Source organism: Nerophis ophidion, linkage group LG23 (assembly GCF_033978795.1).
Source record: "Nerophis ophidion isolate RoL-2023_Sa linkage group LG23, RoL_Noph_v1.0, whole genome shotgun sequence".
Lineage (NCBI taxonomy): Eukaryota > Metazoa > Chordata > Actinopteri > Syngnathiformes > Syngnathidae > Nerophis > Nerophis ophidion.
Window position 1 is genome coordinate 43272447 of NC_084633.1, and position 26160 is coordinate 43298606.

The 26160-nt window shown below is 41.7% G+C and overlaps 2 protein-coding genes across 4 annotated transcripts in view; both read left to right on the top strand.

Moving 5' to 3' along the window:
• Positions 1–120: 120 nt before the first annotated feature.
• On the top strand, positions 121–7077 carry LOC133541364 (gastrula zinc finger protein XlCGF57.1-like). The gene is made up of 2 exons (XM_061884756.1): positions 121–390; positions 4654–7077. Exon 2 carries the CDS (start codon positions 4704–4706, stop codon positions 6072–6074), a length of 1371 nt encoding a protein of 456 aa, XP_061740740.1. The 5' UTR covers positions 121–390; positions 4654–4703; the 3' UTR covers positions 6075–7077.
• Positions 7078–9125: 2048 nt separating this feature from the next.
• LOC133541361 (gastrula zinc finger protein XlCGF57.1-like) overlaps positions 9126–26160 on the top strand; it is a 48335-nt gene continuing 31300 nt past the window's right edge. For 2 of the 3 annotated variants that reach the window (XM_061884750.1, XM_061884747.1), the window contains exons 1-2: positions 9126–9532; positions 10533–10799. In XM_061884750.1, coding sequence (XP_061740734.1) covers positions 9430–9532; positions 10533–10799 — 370 coding nt within the window. In that variant the 5' untranslated portion in view covers positions 9126–9429. Of the gene's footprint in view, positions 9533–10532; positions 10800–19154; positions 21365–26160 lie in introns of those variants that run through there. The other variant, XM_061884748.1, reaches the window with a different exon arrangement.

Here is a 26160-nt window from a genome sequence, read left to right on the forward strand (position 1 = left end):
TGTGCACCACTCACTATTGTCCCAGTGAAACACGTGTTTGAAGGAAGTGTGCACCACTCACTATTGTCCCAGTGAAACACGTGTTTGGCCAACAAATGTTCCGCCGTTGACAACCCCTTGATGACGTCACACAGGAGGAAGAACAAAACAAGATGGCGTCTGGCGGAGAATACGTTGTTTTGGTTATTATGGTTTCTAGGTCTTAATTACAACGTACATGTGCACGTGTGTGTCGTTTAACGGAGTAAACGTCGTTATTAATTGTTTGTATGCGGATACATTAGTCTGAGTGCACTTTGACGTGCTAGCCTAGCCTGCTGGTTAGCTTAGCTTGTTAGCTGCTAACAAAGAGAGGCGGAAGTGATCGACACATCAAAGCAGAGATCCAATGTAAGTGTAAAGTGTTTTTATTGTGTGAACATGTCTACATTACAAATGATGTGAGTGTTGCTGAATCAGCGACTAACTGCTGCCATTGAAGAAATGTTTGTGATGTTAGAAAAAAAACAAAAAAACGATAGCAGAGGACAAGGAGGAATTTTGTCCAACAAAAGAGGAGAAGGAGCGACAACATCAACTACTGGACGCTGTTTTCAAGAAACATCAAGTTGTGTTACACATCCAGCCTTCCATCCATCTTCTTCTGCTTATCTGAGGTCGGGTCGCGGGGGCAGCAGCCTAAGCAGGGAACCCCAGACTTTCCTCTCCCCAGCCACTTCATCCAGCTCTTCCCGGGGGATCCCAAGGCGTTCCCAGGCCAGCCAGGAGACATAGTCTATTCAACGTGTCCTGGGTCTTCCCCGTTGCCTCCTACCGGTCGGACGTGCCCTAAACACCTCCCTAGGGAGGCGTTCGGGTGGCATCCTGACCAGATGCCTGAACCACCTTATCTGGCTGTTCTCGATGTGGAGGAGCAGCGGCTTTACTTTGAGTTCCTCCCAGATGACAGAGCTTCTCAGCCTATCTCTAAGGGAGAGCCCAGCCACACGGCAGAGGAAACTCATTTAAAATAGAATAGACTTGATTGTCATTATATTTGCGTATAACAAGATCAAAGACTCCAACTAAAGGTGCGGTAGTGGGAACAAATATAGGGTCAAATAAATAACACAAGAGCTAATAAGGGAAAACTAACACTTGAAATAAACAGACCCCTTCGGACACTTGTACTAGTGATCTTATCCTTTCGGTCATGACCCAAAGCTCATGACCATAGGTGAGGATGGGAACTTAGATCGACCGGTAAATTGAGAGCTTTGCCTTCCGGCTCAGCTCCTTCTTCACCACAACGGATCGATACAGCGTCCACATTACTGAAGACGCCGCACCGATCCGCCTGTCGATCTCACGATCCACTCTTCCCTCGCTTGTGAACAAGACTCCTAGGTACTTGAACTCCTCCACTTGGAGGCAGGGTCTCCTCCCCAACCCGGAGATGGCACTCCAACCTTTTCTGTACGAGAACCTTGGACTCGGACTTGGAGGTTCTGATTCTCATCCCAGTTGCTTCACACTCTGTTGCAAACCGATCCAGTTAGAGCTAAAGTTCCTGGCCAGATGAAGAGACCTAATCCTGCAGCCACCAAACCGGATCCCCTCAACGCCTTGACTGCGCCTAGAAATTCTGTCCATAAAAGTTATGAACAAAATAGGCGCTTTGGTGGAGTCCAACCCTCACTGGAAAAGTGTCCGACTTACTGCCGGCAATGCGGACCAAGTTCTGACACTGATCGTACAGGGAGCGGACCGCCACAATCAGACAGTCCGATACCCCATACTCTCTGAGCACTCCCCACAGGACTTGCCGAGGGACACGGTCCAATGCCTTCTCCAAGTCCACAAAACACATGTAGACTGGTTGGGCAACCTCCCATGCACCCTCAAGAACCCTGCCCAGAGTATAGACCTGGTCCACAGTTCCACGACCAGGACCAAAACCACACTGTTCCTCCTAAATCTGAGGTTCGACTATGCGGCATAAACTCCTCTCCAGTACTTCTGAATGGACCTTCCCGGGAAGGCTGAGGATGCTTCTACATATTGACACAAATATATAGAAAACACTAACCTTATGACGGATGCTTTTGCAATTGTTTTATTTGATCTTTCCCAACACCTGGTGGCCACAATAATTCATGAAGTCAAGCTCATGGCAAAGAATGTTGGCTAACGCAGACTTGTTTGTTACTGGATACTTTCTATCAGACTTTTGTTTTGGAGACTTTGTGTACGTATTAAGCAACTATAATTATTTGATATGCTTAAAAGTGCTGTTTTAGCTTAGCTGTTGTGTAGCTGCTCGCTCCTCGTAGCCTACAGCAGGTGTGTCCAAAGTGCAGCCCATAACTATGTTTTTAATTGACAACGGGGAGTTTTGAAAATGTGGTATTTGCGTGTCGGTCCAATCAGCAGCAGTTACGCCCTGTTTCATCATTGGACCTAAGTCTTTGGCTTGGTAGGCGGGTACGAGGCTACCAAGCCAGGTGGTACGAGCACGAGCACGGAGGAGCCTTTGTAGTGGTGTCGCAGCTCAGTGGTCGTGCCGTCAGGTAACACCAGGAAGGTTCCTTCTGTGCGATATTGACTGGTGCTTTTTTTCTCCCTGGACTCTGACTTCATATCTGGTGTTGTCCCTCAGACCTCGGCCAAGAAGCCACGTAAACAGTGTGAAGAATGTGGGCGATAAGAGTGTGTGTGCGTGGGCATGAACTTGCACCCACTTTCAACTGGAACTCAGGACATATGATTAGTTGCACGGCCTATTCTAATCTATATTAAACAGCGTCCGGGGCTTGCGTCCACTGGGGGGTGCGTCATCGCTCTCTCGGTGTGGGTCGTTGCGCTCTTCGTCTGCTGGCCGTTGTTTCCTCCTCCGTGCTGCTCTCCCGCTCGTTCCTCCCTCGCCCTTTTTGTACTCTAGCAGCAGATAGACAGATTGTAAGCAGGTGTGTAATATACGCACCTGGCTCAGATTGCCGCTGCAGTGTCGCTTCGCGTGTGTCATGCCTCTCCTCGCCGCCGCATGCCCCGCCTCCTGGCCTCCAGGTGGGCCCGCGCTGCTGCTTTCCGCCCATTGTCGGCCCGTCGGCTGTGTCTCTCCACACATACAATGTCTGCTTTCACTGGGATGCCGACTGATGGGATGTTCATATCTTCCCGTTTAGATGAGGAATTAATCATCGCAAACGGTTAAAAAGGGTGGGTGCAAAAGAGCATATTACTTAATCTTTCTAGCCATCTCCAGGTCTAAGTTGGATGTCAGTGTTGACCAAGTTCTCGGTTTATGTCCACAACCTTCTACTACATAAGTGAGAAGCATGATTTATATTCTAGAATTAGCTTTCACCCTCTTAGAGGTGAGGAAGCAGCTCAGTATGTCAATATAGCAGCATAAGCTAGTTACTTCTGTGATCAATGCGCCGCTAAAAGTAGGTCCTTAGCGTTAGCGCTTATAATAACAATATCACTAATATTTGGTTAATATTCAGGTCACAAAATGTAAATGGTGTATTGTTGGCAATTTTTTTGGAGGACTTTGTGGGTCTAATAGAGGAGCTCCCATTGACTCCAATGTTAGCTGATTTTTGCTCACGTTTATTTAATAATTAAATTTATAAAAGTTTAAAACATATGTCTTACATAAGGATTGTGAATGATAGGCAACATTTTAAAAAAGTGCAGTTTCCTTTGAATTTGTCAGATAAGTAAACAGTCGTTCAAATTAAATATGTAAAACAATTGAGGTTGTTTATAGATATTATCCACTATGAAGTTACAGTAAAACGAAGCACACAAGGGAAAGTACATTCATATACACATGAAGTACACACATGTGTAAGAATCATGTTAAACACCAAAATATTGTCTTGTTCTCCTAAAGCCAATATCGAGTATCCTTTGGTGGGCTGACCGTATCGTCACACCCTTAGTTGAAAGCACACCATCCCCATGACATGACACTTCCACGTGATGTAGAACAGTAGTCCCACATTTTAGACATACACACACATCTGAAGAATATTAAAAAATAAAATTGGTGGGCCAAACAAAATGACTCGACGAACCAATGTTTGGTATGGGCGATATGACCTCAAATATATATCCTAATTACAATATATGTCACGATATATAATTTGGTGTATAATTGATACTAGAAGAATTTTAAAGCGGGTTACAAAAGCTCCTAATTTGGCAGCTGACATATGCAGTAACATATTGTATCATTTATAATTGTATTATTTTGTTGAAAAAAATATTTTTAATGTACTTGTTTATTTACTGTTAATATCTGGTTACTTTATTTGAGAAAATAATACTGGAAATGATGTAATATTTTACTGCATATTTCAACAACTAAATTAGGAGACTCTGTAGCCTGTTTTAAAATGGTTCTATTAGTAATTCAATATGAAATAATATATCGTAAAATCAATTTTAAACCAAATCGTTTATCCATAGTAAAAAGTCCTGTTGTTCTAGTTGGTTTTTCTTTTCCTGTGAAAAATGTTGTAAAGAGTAACGTGTTTGTGCATCACTGAGATTTCAAGACAGTTGATACAATAACTTGTTTTTCCTAAGTGCATGTCAAAGTACTTAATGCATTATGTGACTGAGCAGATATGGATGTTTCTCAAACTTGTGTTTGTCTTGCAGACGTCTGTGAAGAACATCTTCACCCTGAGCAACAGAAGTGGAGCTTCAGGATGCAGACGGAGGAGCCACAGCACAACCTCATTAAGAAGGAAGAGGAATACCCACTGATCCCCCATTTTAAAAATGAAGAGGAACACCCACTAATCCCCCATTTTAAAGAGGAAGAGGAGGACCCACTGACACCCCATTTTAAAAAGGAAGCAGTGGATCCACAGACCCCTCACATTAAGGCGGAAGAGGAATATCCACTGATCCCCCATTTTAAAAATGAAGAAGAACACCAATGGCTACCCTTTTTTAAAGAGGAGATGGAGGAACCACTGACACCACATTTTAAAAAGGAAGCGGTGGATCCACCGAGCCCTCACATTAAGGCGGAAGAGGAGGACCCACTGACCCCTCACATTAAAGAGGAAGAGGAGGAACACAGCATCAGTCAGCAGGGAGAGCATCTTGAAGGACTGGAGGAGGTTGATGTCACCAAGATGCCAGTGACTGGTGTCCCTGTGAAGAGTGAAGATGATGAGGTGAAAGGTGAAAGTGAGGAGAGGGGAGGGGGGGAGCCTCCAAGCAGCAGCTCAACACAACACATGACAACAGAAGCTGATGGAGACCACTGTGGAGGATCACAAGCAGACAAGCTCTTAGCTCCACTATCAGATAGTGAGGACACAACGTCACACTCTCCTGACACTGATGATGAAGACTCTAAAGATGATAAGACATGTCACACTGACAACACTCACTTCACTTGTTCTCACTGTCACAAAACTTTTAAATACCCAAGTCTTCTGAAAGAACACATGAGAACACACACTGGAGAAAGACATTTTTTGTGTTCGATCTGCGGTAAAGATTTTACTCAAAGATACATTTTGAAAATACACATGAGAATACACACTGGAGAAAAACCTTTTTCCTGCTCAGAATGTGGTAAAAGTTTTGGAAAAAATCAAAGTTTAAAAGTACACATGAGAACACACACAGGAGAAAAACCGTTTTCCTGCTCAGAATGTGGTAAAAGTTTTGTAAGAAATGAACGTTTAAATGCACACATGAGATCACACACTGGAGAAAAACCTTTTTCATGTTCAATCTGCGGTAAAGATTTTACTCGAAGGGACCATTTCAAAAAACACATGAGAATACACACTGGAGAACAACCTTTTTCATGTTCAATCTGCGGTAAATATTTTGCTCGAAAGAACTACTTGAAAATACACATGAGTACACACACTGGTGAAAAACCTTATACTTGTTCAGTATGTTGTAGAAGTTTTATACAAAGTATGCATTTGAAAAGACACATGAGAATACACACTGGAGAAAAACCTTTTTCATGTTCAGTCTGCAGTAAAGATTTTACTCAAATGCACCATTTCAAAGCACACATGACAAGACACACTGCAGACAAACCTTAAACATGTTCAGTGTGTTGTAAAAGTTGTATACAAAGTCCGTATTTTGAATAGACTCATGAGAAGACACCCAGGAGAGAAAGTGTTGAGTTGCAGTGTGTGTGGTGAAAGATTGTCTTCTAAGTACCAGTGTAAGAAACACAAGTGTGCTGGTGAGAACAGCAGCAGCAAATGAAACTGCAGGATTTGAAATAAACTGTCAAATCTTAACTTCGACTTTGTAACAACATCAGCACATAGATTCTAACATTTATAGATTAGATATTTCAGATTATTGCTTTTTTCAGTCAAGTACATGTTTTAATATACAACATTGTGTACTTTTATTTAAAAATGAACACAACACTTTGACTGTAAAGATGAGAATAAACAGGACAAAACATGTTACGAATACTTTTTATGTGTATAGAGATATTCAGAAATCATGTTTGATTTTTAATGATGTTGTAGAGTTACTCCTTTAAATGATGTACATATTTGTTTTACATGTGTTCATACCTTTGCTTTTGAATACACATAAATCCCTCTTAATTCAAATTTAGTGGTTCACACTTGAAACACCTTCTGGACATCTTCTGGAAACATATTATTATTTACTTTATACATTTTCAGCAGTTGTCTTTTATACAAGATCATTTACTTTTAAAATCTGTGACTTTATGAATCATTTGTTGGCTCTCAATAATCAATTTTTTTTAATTAATCTGTATTACTCTCTTTTGTAATATGAATATTGTTTTATATGTATGTCCCCTTTATGCAATATGTAGGTTAGAGAAAATGGCAACATTATATGTGGAAGGTTATGAAGGATAGTTTTGTTTTTAATAATCTACATTTCTTATTTTTTTTAAAAACTACACATGACAATTTAAAAAAAAAAAGTCGTTTATGATTTTGTTCCCCCTTTTTTAGAATCCCTCAAACATTATCAATTTCAGAAAACATGGGGAAGTTTGGATTGTTAGGGAAAAGTCAATAAAAGTCAATCCATCCATTGTTTCTACCACTTGTCCCTTTCATTTTTTATGTATAGCATTTAATCACAAACTTGTCCGCCAAAGGGTGTTGCGTTTTGGAGAAACTCCTTCTGTCAGAGTGCTGTTCAACACAGTAAAGAGGAACCCAAGGATGCGCAGGACACTGAGTAAAACACTTCTTTTTCTGCGGAAATCTACTCACTAAAACAATCCAAACAGGAGGTAACAAAAAGCGACGGTGCGAAACAGAGAAGACAAAATGTGTATTGTGGACAAAATAACAAAAGATACATATATACAAAAATGAACTAAACTTGGTTTGGAGTTACAAGACGTGCACAATACAAAACAACACCAAGATGGATGGCACTGGCAGTGGATTAACCGAGTGCTATCCAGCTGTCAATGTGCTGCTTAAGTAGCACCAGGGTCAATCGGAGGCAGCTGTGCACGTCCCACAACTCCGCCCACAAAGGCAACACAGGGACTTTAGGAGGAAGGAGAAATGTAAGAACAAGATCAACTGCACCAAAAGAGGAAAACTGACAATACAAACCACAAGGTGGCAGCAGGTGGTGACAACTTCCCTCAAATTAAGAGATAAATCATCACAAATGAAGTTAAATCATTCAAAAGTTTACCTTTGTAATTCACTTCTATCCAAATAAATCCAGGATGGTTCTCCAGAATGTTCCATTCGAGAATGCTGTCAAACTGTTATGTCTACTAGGAAAATTAAATTCCAATACATTGTTAAATATTTGAATATTTTTACGAAAATAAGTTGTATGTCTTTGTTTAGAAATTTTGAAATCGACAGGTTTACTTTTATTTTCACAATAAGTAAATAGTATATAGTAAAATAGTTTTACCGTTGTGGGAAACTGGTTGTACTTATTTCTCTCGCGAAAACGGCCTTCTTTCATCTCCGTAATATCGCTAAAATTCGCTCCATTTTGTCCACTAAAGACGCCGAGATCATTATCCATGCGTTTGTTACGTCTCGTCTCGATTACTGTAACGTATTATTTTCGGGTCTCCCAATGTCTAGCATTAAAAGATTACAGTTGGTACAAAATGCGGCTGCTAGACTTTTGACAAGAACAAGAAAGTTTGATCATATTACGCCTGTACTGGCTCACCTGCACTGGCTTCCTGTGCACTTAAGATGTGACTTTAAGGTTTTACTACTTACGTATAAAATACTACACGGTCTAGCTCCAGCCTATCTTGCCGATTGTATTGTACCGTATGTCCCGGCAAGAAATCTGCGTTCAAAAGACTCCGGCTTATTAGTGATTCCTAGAGCTCAAAAAAAGTCTGCGGGCTATAGAGCGTTTTCCGTTCGGGCTCCAGTACTCTGGAATGCCCTCCCGGTAACAGTTCGAGATGCTACCTCAGTAGAAGCATTTAAGTCTCATCTTAAAACTCATCTGTATACTCTAGCCTTTAAATAGACCTCCTTTTTAGACCAGTTGATCTGCCGCTTCTTTTCTTTCTCCTATGTCCCCCCCTCCCTTGTGGAGGGGGTCCGGTCCGATGACCATGGATGAAGTACTGGCTGTCCAGAGTCGAGACCCAGGATGGACCGCTCGTCGGGACCCAGGATGGACCGCTCGCCTGTATCGGTTGGGGACATCTCTACGCTGCTGATCCGCTCGAGATGGTTTCCTGTGGACGGGACTCTCGCTGCTGTCTTGGAGCCACTGTGGATTGAACTTTCGCAGTATCATGTTGGACCCGCTCGACATCCATTGCTTTCGGTCCCCTAGAGGGGGGGGGTTGCCCACATCTGAGGTCCTCTCCAAGGTTTCTCATAGTCAGCATTGTCACTGGCGTCCCACTGAATGTGAATTCTCCCTGCCCACTGGGTGTGAGTTTTCCTTGCCCTTTTGTGGGTTCTTCCGAGGATGTTGTAGTCGTAATGATTTGTGCAGTCCTTTGAGACATTTGTGATTTGGGGCTATATAAATAAACATTGATTGATTGATTGATTGATTGATTTGGAAAAGAGCTGGTTACTTGTTTCTCTCGCGAGATCTGACAACACTGCGCGCGAACCAAACACGGCGATGATAAAGCAAGATGGCGTCTGACGGTGAAGACGTTATTGCAGTCGTCACAGTTCAATGTTCTTAATCTGTGCCTCCATGTACACATATATGTCCTTTATTAGACTCTAGTAAATAGAGTAAACATCGTTAATAACTGTTTGCATCTGGTTATATTAGTCTGAGCGCACTTTGGTGCTTCTCGAGCTAGCTTAGCTTGCTAGTTAGCTTAGCTTGTTAGCTGCTAACAAAGAGAGGCGGAAGTGATCAAAACACATCACTAAGTAGAGATCAAGTGTGAGTGTAAAGTGTTGTGATTGTGTGAAAATGTGCCAAAGAACGACAGCAGAGTACGAGGAGGAACTTTGTCCAACAAAAGAGGAGAAGGAGCGACAAAATGAAAAACATCAAGTTGTGTTACACAGAACAGGTTTGTTTACTTCTTACTCTCACATCTTTACTAACTTTATATTTCATTATTAACACTATTCTTAAATAGATTGTCTACAGGAAGATTAATTGTCATGTGAGGATGATGCACTGATTGTTTTACATTGTTCATAAATACGAGACAGTGCCAGACACACAATATTTATGAGAGGTTGATGTTTGTAACAATGTGTATCAACATGTTTACACAAAACTCACACAGTCACCGGGGGAATATTCCAGAGAGCAGGTTAAGTGCAAAGTCCTGAGTATGTAAAGCTCGAGAGTTTTACCTCCAAAAATAAGAGAGGTAAGACAAAGTCAGAGTCAGTTACCATGGTTACTGACGCTGTAAACCTAGCCTGATAGCTGGCAGGTTTGACAAGTTATATATGTGTGTAAAAGCATACTGACCTGTTATTTCCTTCATGTCGGTGCACCCTCCCTGAGATCGGTAGGTTGTGAGTTCAAACCCCAACCCAGTCATACCAAATACTATAAAAATGGGACTCATTACTTCTCTGCCTTGCACTCAGCATCAAGGGTTGTAATCGGCGTTTAATCACCATAAAAGTTATTCCCGGGCGTGGCCACCGCTGCTGCTCACTGCTCCCCTCACCTCCCAGGGTGTGATCAAGGGTGATGGGCCAAATGCAGGAAATAATCTCCCCACACCTAGTGTGTGTGTGACAATCATTGGTACTTTAACTTTTTAACGTGGCTGTGATTGGCAAAAAAACAAAGCCTGATCTAAAGATGACATCTTGATCTCATACCATCTCAAACCAATTGGCCGTTCATTATTAAATGAAATGTCTTATAGTCGCTTAAATTTGTCTTTAACCAAGCAACACTGTTTTTTCCAGTTACTCAACTAATCGGAAACATTTCCATTAGAACACTTGATTAATACAATTTTCATTAGCCACAGCCCTATATTTCATGTACAATTTAATACTTAGCATGTAGGAGTTAAAATGTGTTTTGTTTGTGTCCTGTAGACATCCATCAGCTGATTGGACACCAAGAAGAATGTCTCCCTCATCTGCAGGGGGACAGTTTCACTGTAAAGTATCCACAGCCCTCACATTTTAAAGGGGACAAAGATGAGCCACAGCCCTCTTATTTCAAAGAGGAAGAGGAGGGAGAGTGTCCTGTAGGGCAGGAGGAGGCTGATGTCAGCAAGTTTCCACTGACTGTTGTCTCTGTGAAGACTGAAGAGCATGAAGACAAACCACCTGAGTCCTCACAGCTTCATCACAGTCCAAGTAAGCACAACATCCACATATCATCTAATACAATGTTTGTGACACATGTTCATCCGGGGGACACATTTATCACTACAGATGAAGATATGTTTGCTTTTTAACACCACCATTTAAAAATGAATGCTCATCAATCATCAACAGTGTAATTGCTGGGGTGTAACCATGTGACCTAGAGGCCGTCCTCCTTACCTCACGTGGTCAAATGAAGGCAAACATTCAATATGGCTACTGTTTATTTACCTTAGCAGCACATATGTCAGCATATTTCAAAGGTTTAGTGGTTAAGATAAGAGATGTACACCAAGTACCATTTTTTTAATTAATACTGGTTCCTAATTATGTCGTCCATGAGGACCGTGAAAATTTTGGATTAAAGACACAACTATTTGTATTTTTAATTCCAGCTGACTGAGTCACATTGAGTTCAGCTGCCGCTGCTACACATTACAATCAGCTTTGAATAATGACAAATAAGGAAGCAACCAAAGTTTGATGTGTGTGTTATTGACAAGAAGATGACATAACTGCATTTCACCTTGCACTGCACACATAGTTGACTTCTTTAAGACTTCAAATAAACAGCTCCTGATTAAAGACTTCCCTGCTCTGAGATGTTACAGAACATCATGTTGGAGGTGTTCAACCTCTTGTGCTAATAGGAATGCTATTTAAAATGACTTTTTCCACTTTTTTATTTCCACAAATGACATGTAGTACCAAAAAAAGTACCGACAAATACTGGTATCGATTAGGGTATCATATCGATACATTTCCAACGATTTATATCCCTACTTAAAATACAAGCCAGATATCTTAAAAAAATAATTTCAACGTTTGTGTGGATTTAGTTACTTCTCTGCTGTCCAGCAATGTCTCAATCAATCTAGTTTATTAGTACTAATTAGCAAAGTTGTCTTGTCTTTCTAAAGTCTTTCTTCCAATAGCCTCCTCGCGGTAAAGTTGTCCGATTGCAAACTGAGGCAGTATTTGTGACTGATAAAACTTTCGGCAAATCAAAATTTAAGAAATTGTACCGGAAAGTTAATTATGTTTGAAGATGGCTGATAGAAACACAATCAGAATCAGAAACACTTTAATAATCTCAGAGGATAATTTAAGATTTTCAGCACAATCCCATTCAAGAGCAGACAAACATTACAGGGAGACAGAACAGGTCTGCCAACTTCCGCCGCCCCTTAAAAAAAAGGTGAGAAACTGGTAAAAAGAAGGAGAGGTGAGAAAAAAAAAATCAGTCTAAGCCTGGGACCCTGGAGAGGGGATCCAGACTGAGGCCAAAGAGAAAACAAAAATCTAATATCCAGCGCCGGGGACCGGGCTCGGCGTGTAGTTGTTGACAACCTGCTGCTCCACTTTGACATGTTAGGCTTACAAGAGACATTCCTCCCAAAACTAGACCTGGGGCTGTTGAATTATATTAATAATGGGAATTGTATGAGGGAGGATAGCGGGAGGTGTTGCTGTGCTCTGGCACAAAAAGCACGATCCAGTTATTAGTGTTATTAGGCTCGAAGTGTATTGCTGTTCAGTATAAGTCCGACAATAGGGAGTTTATTGTTCTCAATGTGTACACTCCGTATGAATGGAAAGACAATGAGGATGAATCCATGTTTAAACTTGCTTTTATTAATTCTTTTATACAGGATAATCACTGTACGTGTATTTATGTGGTCGGTGACTGGAATGCTGATATTTCTGATGGCAGCTCTGATAATGCAAGACACCTAATACAGTTTTGTGATGATAATGCACTCACCTTATCTAGTCAAGGGTTGTTGCCAGCTGATAGCTACTCTTATATTAGTGAAGCCTGGCACACAACATCATGGCTTCGGGTGGGGGGACGGGTCCTGACTGTTGTTTGTGCTTAGCCACCAAACAGCAGCTCAGAGTACCCACTCTTTTTGGATTCCCTTGAGGGAATACTGGAGAGTGCTCCCTCGCTGATTCCCTTGTTCTGCTGGGAGACTTCAACGCTCATGTTGGCAACGACAGTGAAACCTGGAGAGGCGTGCTTGGGAAAAATGGCCGCCCGGCTCTGAACCCAAGTGGTGCTTTGTTATCGGATTGTCACGGATTGTCCATGACAAACACCATTTTCAAACATAAGGGTGTCCATATGTGCACTTGGCACCAGGACATCCTCGGCCGCAGTTCCATGATTGACTTTGTAGTTGTGTCATCGGATTTGCGGCCTCATGTTTTGGACACTCTGGTGAAGAGAGGGGCAGAGCTTTCTACCAATCACCACCTTGTGGTGAGCTTGTGAGGGTCTGCTGGGAACGCCTAGAAGAGTTTCCTGTCAGAGAGAGTTTCAATTCCCACCTCTGGAAGAACTTTGAACATGTCACGAGGGAGGCAGTGGATATTGAGTCCGAGTGGACCATATTCCGTGCCTCTATTGTCGAGGCGGCTGATTGGAGCTGTGGCCGCAAGGTGGTTGGTTCCTGTCGTGGCGGTAATCCTAGAACCCGCTGGTGTACACCAGCAGTGAGGGATTCCATCAAGCTGAATAAAGAGTCCTATCGGGTCCTTTTGGTTCATGGGACTCCAGAAGCAGTGGACAGGTACCGACTGGCCAAGCGAAGTGCGGCTTCAGCGATCGCGGAGGCAAAAACTCGGACATGGGAGGAGTTTGGGGAAGCCATGGAAAACGAGTTCCGGGCGGCTTCGAAGCAATTCTGGTCCACCATCCGCCGCTTCAGGGTGGGAAGCAGTACACTGTCAACACCGTGTATGGTGAGGATGGTTTGCTGCTGACCTCTACTGCGGCTGTTGTTAATCAGTGGAGGGAATACTTCGAAGACCTCTTCAATCCCACCAACACATCTTCGTATGAGGAAGCAGTTCCTGGAAAATCTGTGGTGGGCTCTCCTATTTCTTGGGCCGAGGTCGCCGAGGTAGTTAAAAGCTCCTCGGTGGCCGCCCTCAGGAAACATTTGGTGATTTAACCCCCAACCCTTGATGCTGAGTGCCAAGCAAGGAGGCAATGGGTCCCATTTTTATAGTCTTTGGTATGACTCTGCCAGGGTTTCAACTCATGACTTTCCAGTCTCAGGGCAGACACTCTAACCAAAAGGCCACTGAGCAGGTCGATGGTTAATGCATCCTAAATAGAAAATAAACCTTGAGCAATTGAGTCATTGGTAGCCGCTCTATTCTGCTTTCAAAGTGCTCTAAATAACATCTTAAAGGCCTACTGAAATGAAATGTTCTTATTTAAACGGGGATAGCAGGTCCATTCTATGTTTCATACTTGATCATTTCGCGATATTGCCATATTTTTGCTGAAAGGATTTAGTAGAGAACATCCACGATAAAGTTTGCAACTTTTGGTGCTGACAAAAAAGCCTTGCCTTTACCGGAAGTCGCAGACGATGATGTCACAAGTGTGAGGGCTCCTCGCGTCCTCACATTGTTTTTAATGGGAGCCTCCAGCAGCAAGAGCAGTTCGGACCGAGAAAACGACTATTTCCCCGTTAATTTGAGCGAGGATGAAAGATTCGTGAATGATGATATTGATAGCGAAGGACTAGAAAAAAAATAAAATAAAATAAGTTAAAATAAAAGGCGATTGCATTGGGATGGATTCAGATGTTTTTAGACACATTTACTAGGATAATTCTGGGAAATCCCTTATCTTTCTATTGTGTTGCTAGTGTTTTAGTGAGTTAAATAGTACCTGATAGTCGGAGGGGTGTGTCCACGGGTGTCTTGACGTCAGTCTCTGAGGGAAGTTGACGGCAGCTGCATGGACGGCGCAAGCTCAGCTGATCTACAGTAAGAGGAGAGTTTTTACCACAATTTTCTCAGCGAAACCTGCCGGTTGACAAGTGGTCGGGAACCATGTTCGCTTGACCGTTCTGATCCATAGTAAAGCCGTGTGTTTGTGTGGCTAAAGGCTAAAGCTTCCAACCTCCATCTTTCTACTGTGACTTCTCCAATATTAATTGAACAAATTGCAAAAGATTCAGCAACACATATGTCCACAATACTGTTTAATTGCGTGATGAAAAGAGACAACTTTCAGCCCGCAAATGGTGCTGCGCTAATATGTCCCCTCCAACCCGGGACGTCACGCGCCATCATTCCGCGACGTTTTCAACAAGAAACTCCGCGGGAAATTTAAAATTGTAATTTAGTAAACTAAAGCGGCCGTATTGGCATGTGTTGCAATGTTAATATTTCATCATTGATATATAAACTATCAGACTGTGTGGTCGCTAGTAGTGGCTTTCAGTAGGCCTTTAAATCCACCTTTAACATTTTAAAGGGGAACATTATCAGCAGACCTATGTAAGCGTCAATATATACCTGGATGTTTCAGAAAAAAGACCATATGTTTTTTTAACCGATTTCCGAACTCTAAAAGGGTGGATTTGGCGATTTAAACGCTGTCGGAGCAATGACCTTTCACCTGTGACGTCACAATGGGAAGCAATCAGCCATTTTCTCAAACACATTACACACACCAAGTCAAATCAGTTCTGTTATTTTCCGTTTTTGCGACTGTTTTCCGTACCTTGGAGACATTATGCCTCGTCGGTGTGTTGTCGGACGGTGTAACAACACCAGCTGACTTACGTGGAGTGTGCTAATCAGACCTATTACTGGAAGCTAATCGATGCTAACATGCTCTTTAGGCTAGCTGTATGTACATATTGCATCATTATGCCTTATTTGTAGCTTTATTTGCATCCAGCCTTTCCCTCCACCCACATTTAATGCCAAACAAACACATACCAATGGACGGATTCAAGTTGCACCAGTGGTCAAAAGATGCGAAAGTCCCTCGTTTGTTCTGCACACCTTACCGACGATAGCGATGCTACGACAGAGATGGCACAGAGATGTGTGGATATACTGTGACACTCAAAGCAGATGCATTTACAATGATAAAGTCAACGAAATCACAAAGTTGAGTTTTGTTGATGTTATTGACTTATGTGCTAATCAGAAATATTTGCTCACAGTATGACTGGAAGTTAATCGATGCTAACATGCTATTTAGGCTAGCTGTATGTACATATTGCATCATTATGCCTCATTTTTAGCTATATTTGTATCTAGCCTTTCGCTCCACCCACATTTAATGCCAAACAAATACATACCAATTGACGGATTCAAGTTTCTCAGTGTTCAAAAGATGCAATCGTTGGTTAGAAGGCAATCGCCGAATTCGTCCTCGTTGCCGATGTCTGTCGTGATATGGCCCAATAGCTTCAGTTTCTTCTTCTATTTCGTTTTCGCTATCTGCCTCCACACTCCAACCATCCGTTTCAATACATGCGTAATCTGTTGAATCGCTTAAACCGCTGAAATCTGAGTCTGAATCCGAGCTAATGTCGCTTTCTGTTCTATCCGCCATGTTTGTTTGTATTGGCTTCACGCAGTGACGTCACAGGAAAATGGACAGGCGGATATAACGACGGTTAAAATCAGGCACTTTAAAGCCGTTTTTTGGGATATTGCGTGATAGGTAAAATTTTGAAAAAACTTCCAAAAATAAAATAAGCCACTGAGAACTGATTTTTATTGGTTTTAACCCTTCTGAAATTGTGATAATGTTCCCCTTTAAATACACACTGTAAGTATATATGTAATGTAGTCACATTCTTAATAACATGTCATATTTACATATCTTTCTCATTTTAAGCATACAATGTCTGCTCTCAGTGGGATGCCGACTGATGGGATGTTCATATCTTCCCGTTTAGATGAAGAATTAATCCTCACAAATGGTTAAAAAAGGGTGGGTGCAAAATAGCGTATTTTTGAATCTTTCTTGCCATCTCCAGGTCTAAGTTGGATGTCAGAGTTGACCAAGTTCTCGGTTTATGTCCACAACCTTCTACTTCATAAGTGAGAAGCATGCTTTATAATCTAGAATTAGCTTTCACCCTCTTAGAGGCGAGAAAGCAGCTCAATATGTCAATATAGCAGCATAAGCTAGTTACTTCTGTGATCTATGCGCCGCTAAAAGTAGGTCCTCAAAGGCCTACTGAAATTAGATTTTGTTATTTAAACGGGGATAGTAGGTCCATTCTATGTGTCATACTTGATCATTTCGCGATATTGCCATATTTTCGCTGAAAGGATTTAGTAGAGAACATCCACGATAAAGTTCGCAACTTTTGGTGCTGATAAAAAAGCCTTGACTTTACCGGAAGTCGCAGACGATGACCTCACAAGGGTGAGGGCTCCTCACGTCCTCACATTGTTTATAATGGGAACCTCCAGCGGCAAGAGCTATTCGGACCTAGAAAACGACAATTTCCCCATTAATTTGAGCGAGGATGAAAGATTTGTGGATGATGATATCGATAGCGAAAGACTATAATTTTTTTTTTTAAATAAAATAAAATAAAAAGCGACGGCTCCGGCATTGTGAGCGTTTCAGATGTAATTACACACATTTACTAGGATAATTCTGGAAGATCCCTTATCTGCTTATTTTTTAATAGTGTTTTAGTGAGATTGTAAAGACATACCTCGAGGTCGGATGGCTGCGGTGAACACCCAGTGTCTTAAAGAAAAGCCGAGGAGCCAAGCTCACAGCTGCCTTTTAAACAGCTACTGCAGGAGGACGAATAATGATGTCTCCGGTAAGATATATATCACAATTTTCCCATCCAAAAACATGCTGGTTGACGTAGAGAAACATGTTCGCTTGACCGCTCTGTGTTAAAAACAAAGGTGCAATACACTGTTTTCCACCAACAGCACTGTTCTTTTTAGTCCCCATTATTAATTGAAAAAATTGCAAAAGATTCAGCAACACAGATGTCCAAATTACTGTGTAAGTATGCGATGAAAAGAGACGACTTTTAGCTGTGTGTTATGCTAAGCTAATATTTCCTGACAGTCCGTGACGTCACGCGCACACGTCATCATTCCGCGACGTTTTCAACAGGAAACTCCGCGGGAAATTTAAAATTGCAATTTAGTCAACTAAAGCGGCCGTATTGGCATGTGTTGCAATGTTAATATTTCATCATTGATATATAAACTATCAGACTGTGTGGTCGCTAGTAGTGGCTTTCAGTAGGCCTTTAACGTTAGCGCTTATAATAACAATATCACTAATACTTGGTTAATATTCAGGTCACAAAATGTAAAATGAGTATAGTTGGCAGTTTTTGGATGTTTTTTGGGGGACTTTGTGGGTCTAATAGAGGAGCTCCCATTGACTCCAATATTAGCTGATTTCTGCTCATGTTTATTTACTAATTAGAATTCATAAATATTTAAAAAATATGTCTCACATAAGGATTATGAATGACAGGCGACATTTTAAAAAAGTGCAGTTTCCTTTGAGTTTGTCAGATAAGTAAACAGTCCTTCAAATTAAAGATGTAAAACAAGTTAGGTTGTTTATAGATATTATCCACTATGAAGTTACAGTCAAACTAAGCACACAAGGGAAAGTACATTCATATACACATGAAGTACACACATGTGTAAGAATCATGTTCATCGTCACACCCTTAGTTAAAAGCACACCATCCCCATGACATGACACTTCCACGTGATGTAGAACAGGAGTACAACATTTTAAACATACACACACATCTGAAGAATATAAAAAATACATATATTTGGTGGGCCAAACAAAATGACTCGGGGAGCCAATGTTTGGTATGGGCGATATGACCTCAAATATATATCCTAATTACAATATATGTCACAATATATAATTTGATATATGATTGATAATAGAATAATTTCAAAGCGGGTTAAAAAATGCTCCTAATTTGGCAGCTGACATATGCAGTAACATATTGTGTAATTTCAATTGTATTATTTTATCGAACCCATCCATCCATCCATCCATCCATCTATCCATCATCTTCCGCTTATCCGAGGTCGGGTCGCGGGGGCAGCAGCCTAAGCAGGGAAGCCCAGACTTCCCTATCTCCAGCCACTTCGTCTAGCTCTTCCCGGGGGATCCCGAGGCGTTCCCAGGCCAGCCGGGAGACATATCTGGTTACTTTATTCGAGGAAAAAAAATACTGGAAATTATGTATTATTTCACTGCATATTTCAGCAACTAAATTAGGAGCCTGTGTAACCTGTTTTAAGATAGTTCTATTAGTAATTCTATATGAAATAATTTAATCGCAAAATCTAATTTAAACCATATCGCCTATCCACAGTAAAAAGTCCTGTTGTCCTGGTTTGTTTTTCTTTTCCTGTGAATAATGTTGTTAAGAGCAGCGTGTTTGTGCGTCACTGAGATTTCAAGACAGTTCTTACAATAACTTGTTTTTCCTAAGTGCATGTAAAAGTACTGAATGCGTTGTGTGACTGAGCAGAGATGCTGTGTTTGTCTTGCAGACATCTGTGAAGAACATCTTGACCCTGAGCAACAGAAGTGGAGCTTCAGGATGCGAACGGAGGAGCCACAGCCCTTCCACATTAAGAAGGAAGAGGAATACCTACTGACCCCCATTTTTAAAGAGGAAGAGGAGGACCCACAGACACCCCATTTTAAAAAGGAAGCGGTGGATCCACTGAGCCCTCACATTAAAGAGGAAGAGGAAGAACACAGCATCAATCAGCAGGGAGAGCATCTTGAAGGACTGGAGGAGGTTGATGTCACCAAGATGCCAGTGACTGGTGTCCCTGTGAAGAGTGAAGGTGATGAGGTGAAAGGTGAAAGTGAGGAGAGGGGAGGGGGGGAGCCTCCAAGCAGCAGCTCAACACAACACATGACAACAGAAGCTGATGGAGACCACTGTGGAGGATCACAAGCAGACAAGCTCTTAGCTCCACTATCAGATAGTGAGGACACAACGTCACACTCTCCTGACACTGATGATGAAGACTCTAAAGATGATAAGACATGTCACACTGACAACACTCACTTCACATCTTCTCACTCTCACAAAACATTTAAATCTCCTAGTAAGTTGAAAAGACACATGAGAACACACACTGGAGAAAAACCTTTTTCATGTTCAATCTGCGGTAAAGATTTTACTCAGAGGTACGATTTGAAAAGACACATGAGAACACACACTGGAGAAAACCCTTTTTCATGTTCAATCTGCGGTAACGATTTTACTCATAGGCAACATTTGAACACACACAAGAGAATACACACTGGAGAAAAACCCTTTACTTGCTCAGAATGCTGTAAAAGATTTGCGCGAAAAGCAGAGTTAAAAAGACACATGAGAATACACACTGGAGAAAAACCATTCATATGCTCAGTTTGTGGCAAAGGATTCTCCCAGAAGGGACATTTGGTAAACCACACAAAAACACACACTGGAGAAAAACCTTTTTCATGTTCAATCTGTGGTAAAGGATTTACTCAAAGGCACCTTTTCAAAGCACACATTAGAAGACACACAGGAGAAAAACCTTTTTCATGTTCAATGTGTGGTAAAGCTTTTACTCGAAGTGACCATTTCAAAGCACACATGAGAATACACACTGGAGAAAAAACATTTTTATGTTCAATCTGCGGTAAAGATTTTACCCGAAGGGACCATTTCAAAGCACATATGAGAATACACAATGAATAAAAAACCTTTTCACTGTTAAGAATGTGGTGAAGCTTTTGTACAATGAAGCACTTTGAAAGTACACATGAGAACACACACTGGAGAAAAACCTTTTTCCTGCTCAGAATGTGTTAAAGCGTTTGTGTGAAAAAGCACATTGAAAGTAGCCATGAGAACACACACTGGAGACATACCTTATTGTAACCTGGGTGACAAAACCCCATTAAATATCCTCATTTAAATATCCTTTTAAAACCCCATTGAATATTCTTTGTAATTAAATCTTCCTATTTAAATAATTGTATTTAAATATCCTCTCAAAACCCCATTGAATATTATTTCTAATTAAATATCTTTCTATTTAAATATCATTTTACTTAAATATCCTATTTATTTTCGTGTCTTTGCGTGCGTCATTGCGTCACGCGGTCACGTGACCTCGTGCGTCATTGCGTCACGCGGTCACGTGACCTATTGCGGGAAGCATAAAATCCAGTAGTGTGCTGCTTCCAGGAAGAGCGAGAGGGACGTTGTTGCAGGAGCCAACTACTGAAGCCGTGGGTCGTCGTGCGAGAGTGTTTAAGTGGGATTTATCTGCGGAATTGGCCATGTTGGATGGCGAGCTAGAGCCTGAAGCTTTATGCCTGGAACTGAACCAACCCAACTGAATCCACCCAACCGAGCCGGGCGGCTAGGAGGCTCCTCAGCAGCCGCTCTGTTTTTTCCCTTTGGTTTTTCATAAGTCAACAAGTTCATTTCTGTCCTCCCTGAACTTTCACATTTACCCCGTTACCTTCACTAAAACCCCTCTGGACACTGCCACCACAACGTGGACTTTGCGAGGTCGTTTAATGAAGTGTCGTGTTGCGCCTATACCATTTTTGGTAAAAACAAGGACTGAATCAAGTACTGTATCACATTGTAAATATTGAACGTTCTGTAATTTATGTTGAAAATGTGAATGGCCATTCCAATTTACATGTCTTTTTGTTGTTGTTTATTTTTCCTATAATTCTTTAATATAATTTGGTACCATTTAAACATAAAACCTGTGTTCAGTCTTCATTACTCTCCATTCCTAGAGCTGAATTGAGTTTCTTCGGATGTAGCCCAGTTATATAATTCATTGTTTACTTAATACTTGTACAGTGCTTTACTTAAGTAACATGCAGGCTACATTATACATATATTGTAAAAGTTTTATACAAAGTCTGCTTCTGAAAAGACTCATGAGAATACACACTGATAAGTAAGTGTTGAGTTGCAGTGTGTGTGGTGAAAGATTCTCTTCTAGGCTTCACGGTGAAAGAGGGGTGAGTGCGTCTGCCTCACAATACAAAGGTCCTGAGTAGTCCTGTGTTCAATCCCGGGCTCAGGATCTTTCTGTGGGGAGTTTGCATGTCCTCCCCGTGAATGTGTGGGTTCCCTCTGGGTACTCCGGCTTCCTCCCACTTCCTGTCAAAGTTTGTTGTTGACGAACCCCATGATGCGGAGACGGAGTCAGGCATTGAATAAGGAAACATGGTTTTAATATAAAATACTAGAACAAAACCAAACAAAGGGTACAAACAAAAAGCACGCACATGGGAGGATAACAACCCAAGAGAGCTAGCATGGGAGCTAGAAAACAAAAAGGAAATTTAGCTTGGAAAAGAGAAGTCGTACTTGTACTTAGAAAACAAACTGGAAGCAGGGAACAAAAGGCAGTAAGCTAAAAACCGCAATCAAACATAGCTTACAGCAACGCTGCATGGACAAGACAAGATACGACAGGTAGCAAAGACAAGTGCGACATGTGGCAACGGCAATAATTCAGCACTGACTGGAGGAAAAAAGCAGGTAAAATAGGAGCGGGCTGATTGTAGCCAGGTGTAGCCAGGTGCCAATCAGCCACAGCTGAGGGAAAAACAGCACACAGGGAGACAAACAGGAAGCTGGACCAAAATAAGAGTGCTGACAGGAACTAAGGACAGGATATTCCAAACACATAGAGGAGAAACTAAAACACAAACCGTCAGTGGCAAGCGTGACATTTCCCAAGACATGCACCTGGGGATAGGCTCCTCCCACCTCCAAAGACATACACCTGGGGATAGGCTCCTCCCACCTCCAAAGACATGCACCTGGGGATAGGCCCCTCCCACCTCCAAAGACATACACCTGGGGATAGGCTCCTCCCACCTCCAAAGACATGCACCTGGGGGTAGGCCCCTCCCACCTGCAAAGACATGCACCTGGGGATAGGCCCCTCCCACCTCCAAAGACATACACCTGGGGATAGGCCCCTCCCACCTCCAAAGACATACACCTGGGGATAGGCTCCTCCCACCTCCAAAGACATGCACCTGGGGATAGGTTGATTGGCAACACTAAATGGTCCCTAATGTGTGAATGTGAGTGTGAATGTTGTCTGTCTATCTGTGTTGGCCCTGCGATGAGGTGGCGACTTGTCCAGGGTGTACACTGCCTTCTGCCCGATTGTAGCTGAGATAGGCACCAGCTCCCCCCGCGACCCCAAAGGGGGATAAGCGGTAGGAAATGGATGGATGGATTGTCTTCTAAGTAGCAGTGTAAGAAACACAAGTGTGCTGGTGAGAACAGCAGCAGCAAATGAAACTGCAGGATTTGAAATAAACTGTCCAGACTTTGACTTTCTAACAAAATCAGCACATAGATCCTAACATTTATAGATTAGATATTTTGCATTTTTAAGTCAAGTACATGTTTTAATATACAACATTGTGTACTTTATTCAAAAATAAACAACACTTTGACTGTAAAGGTGAGAATAAACAGGACAAAATACTTTTATACGTGTATAGAGATATTCAGAAATCATTTTTAATTATTATTGATGTTATAGATTAACATTATATGGTGTATATATTTGTTTTACATTTGTTAATACATTTGCTTTTGCGTACTCCTAAATCCCTCTTAGTTCATATTTACTGGTTCACATCTGAAACATCTTCTGGACCACTTCTGAAAGCATATTATTATTTACTTTATATATAATTTCAGCAGTTGTCTTAATCCTTGTGTGGTGTTCGGCTCTGTGGGACCCGTTTTTAATGTTTATTAAAAGAAAAATAATACAATTAATGAATTTTCCAAACTGAGACTCACTGGCTTTGGCTCATTTTCTGTGAAGAACATATATCAGAATACATATTTAATGAACACACACCATACACCCCCCTACACATTTCTGTTACATATAGGATGTTCGGGGTCCCCTGGACCTGGAGCTAATAGAAGTGTGGAAATTGATGTTCTGTTCACACACACACACACACACACACACACACACACACACACACACACACACACACACACACACACACACACAGCAGGCCTAGACAGGAGGAGGACAGAGTGTATGTACACAGAACATCAGAGGGTCAAACGCAAGGTTGCAACACTACCTGCAAACGCTGTTCGCTCTCCCCTTGCTGCACAACCCTGGGCCAAATGTCACCATTGATGAACAGCTGATGCAATTTAAGGGCCCCTTTCGGCAGTATCCATCCATTTTCTACCGCTTATTCCCTTTTTTGGGTCGCGGGCGCCTATCTCAGCTACAATCGGGCGGAAGGCGGGGTACACCCTGGACAAGTCTCCACCTCATCGCAGGGCCAACACAGACAGACAGACAACATTCACACTCACATTCACACACTACGGCAGTAAATACCATCTAAACCTGCAAAGTATGGTATAAAGATCTGGGCTGCCAGTGATGTCACTTCCTCATATGCTTGGAACTTGCAAGTCTACACAGGGAACCTGAGGGAGGAGCCCCTGAGAAAAAACAAGGAATGAGAGTAGTCCTCGACATGTCTCAGTGCCTCCGTGGACACAACAACACATGCAACTATTTTTTCTACTTTGCACAAACTGGGACAGGAGCTCCTGAAGAGGAAGCTGACCATGGTGGGAACAATAAGGAAAAACAGGTCAGAGCTCCCACCTCAACTGCTGACTTCAAAGAACAGGCGTGTCAAGTCTTCCAAGTTTGTATACACGGCTGACACATCCTTTGTGCCGAAGAAAGGCAAGAATGTGGTGCTCATGTGTACACTGCACGGGGAAGGAAGAATCTGTGACCAGGAACATCACAAACCAGAGATCATCATGGATTATAACGCCACAAAAGTAGTGGTAGACAACATGGACAAGCTGGTGACGGCCTACAGCTGCAAACGGAGGACTTTACGCTGACCACTGGTGATATTTGACATGTTGGACATCTCAGCGTACAACTCCTTTGTCATTTGGATGGCACTGAACCCAGAGTGGAAACGAGTGAAGCTCCAGAAAAGACGGCCCTTTCTTGAGGATCTGGGAATGGCATTGGTGAGACCACAAATGGAGAGAAGAGATTATGTCCCCAGAACCCCAGCCTCTGCAGCCATGGTGAGGAGGATTCAGGAGGAGAATGCTGGTGGCCTGTCTGCAGAGCCTGAAGTAAGTGTGTGATGCTGTTGATACATGTCTGCCACTCATGTCTTCTTAAAGAGAGACAGAAGTCTTAGTAAAATTCCTGATCTTTTCATTATTCTGGGTTGTGAACACCAGCAACAAGAAGAAGTGTGCGGACCCAAGATGGAGAGGAAAACAACACGTATATCTGCAACACACACACACAGTAAAGCTCTGCCCCTCAAGTGTTGTATAGGCTAGTGGCTACAGGCCATGTGTTCAATGTGTTGTCTTCACTGCTATGTTTACTCTGTGTTCATGTTGTTCAGCTTGTGTTGTGCACCTGAATGGCTTACATTTCAAGTTCAAAAAAATAAAAGTCAGTAGTTTCTAAAAAGCTTGCTTCACTTGCAAATTTGTTTCCACTCATATCTTGATTTTAATAATTTTTTTTTTATTATGTTTAAAATAATACGTTATAAATGTGCCATAACAAAGGTAAAGGGCAAATATTAACCATATGTATTGTTTATACTCCTTGTAATTGGGATAAGGTAAACATCTGTTCAGTAATTTAACATAAAATGTTTGAATGTGAGACACTAAAAGTCACAAAATGCAGCGGGTCCATCAGACCCACAAACACTGGCTGAGTAACAACAATATGAACACCACACAAGGGTTAATAGAGAACATTAATAATGGCATGGAGAAGAACAAATTTGTTATAGGAATTTTTATTGACCTGCAAAAGGCTTTCGATACCATTGACCACCAGATTTTGGTAAATAAACTGGAAAACTACGGCATAAGGGGATTGGCAGGGAAATGGCTGGAGAGCGACTTAAATGAGAGACAGCAGATTGTTCAGATGGACCAACATCAATCTACACTCATGAACATAACTGTGGAGTCCCCCAGGGGTCCATACTGGGACCCACACTATTCATTATATATATCAACAAAATATGTCAAGTATCAACACTGCTGGAGTTCATCCTCTTTGCTGACGATACAACAATTACATGTGCAGGTGACCACGTGAAGCAACTTCTGACTTCTGTAACTGAGGAGATGATGAAGCTAAAAACTTGGTTTAATACAAACAAATTGTCTCTGAATTTAAAGAAGACCAAAATAATGCTCTTTAGCAATTGCAAAAGTAATATACCAATTAGGATTGTTATTGATGATACACCAATAGAATATGTTCAACAAAATTCCTTCTTAGGAGTAATAGTAGATGAACATATCTCATGGAAACCTCATATAAGTTACCTGAGGGCAAACGTTGCTAAATGTGTTGGAATGATGAGGAGATCATGTCATTTATTGAACACCAATGCTCTGTTGTTATTGTTTCATTCATTTATTATGTCATATTTAAACTATTGTGTTGGAGTCTG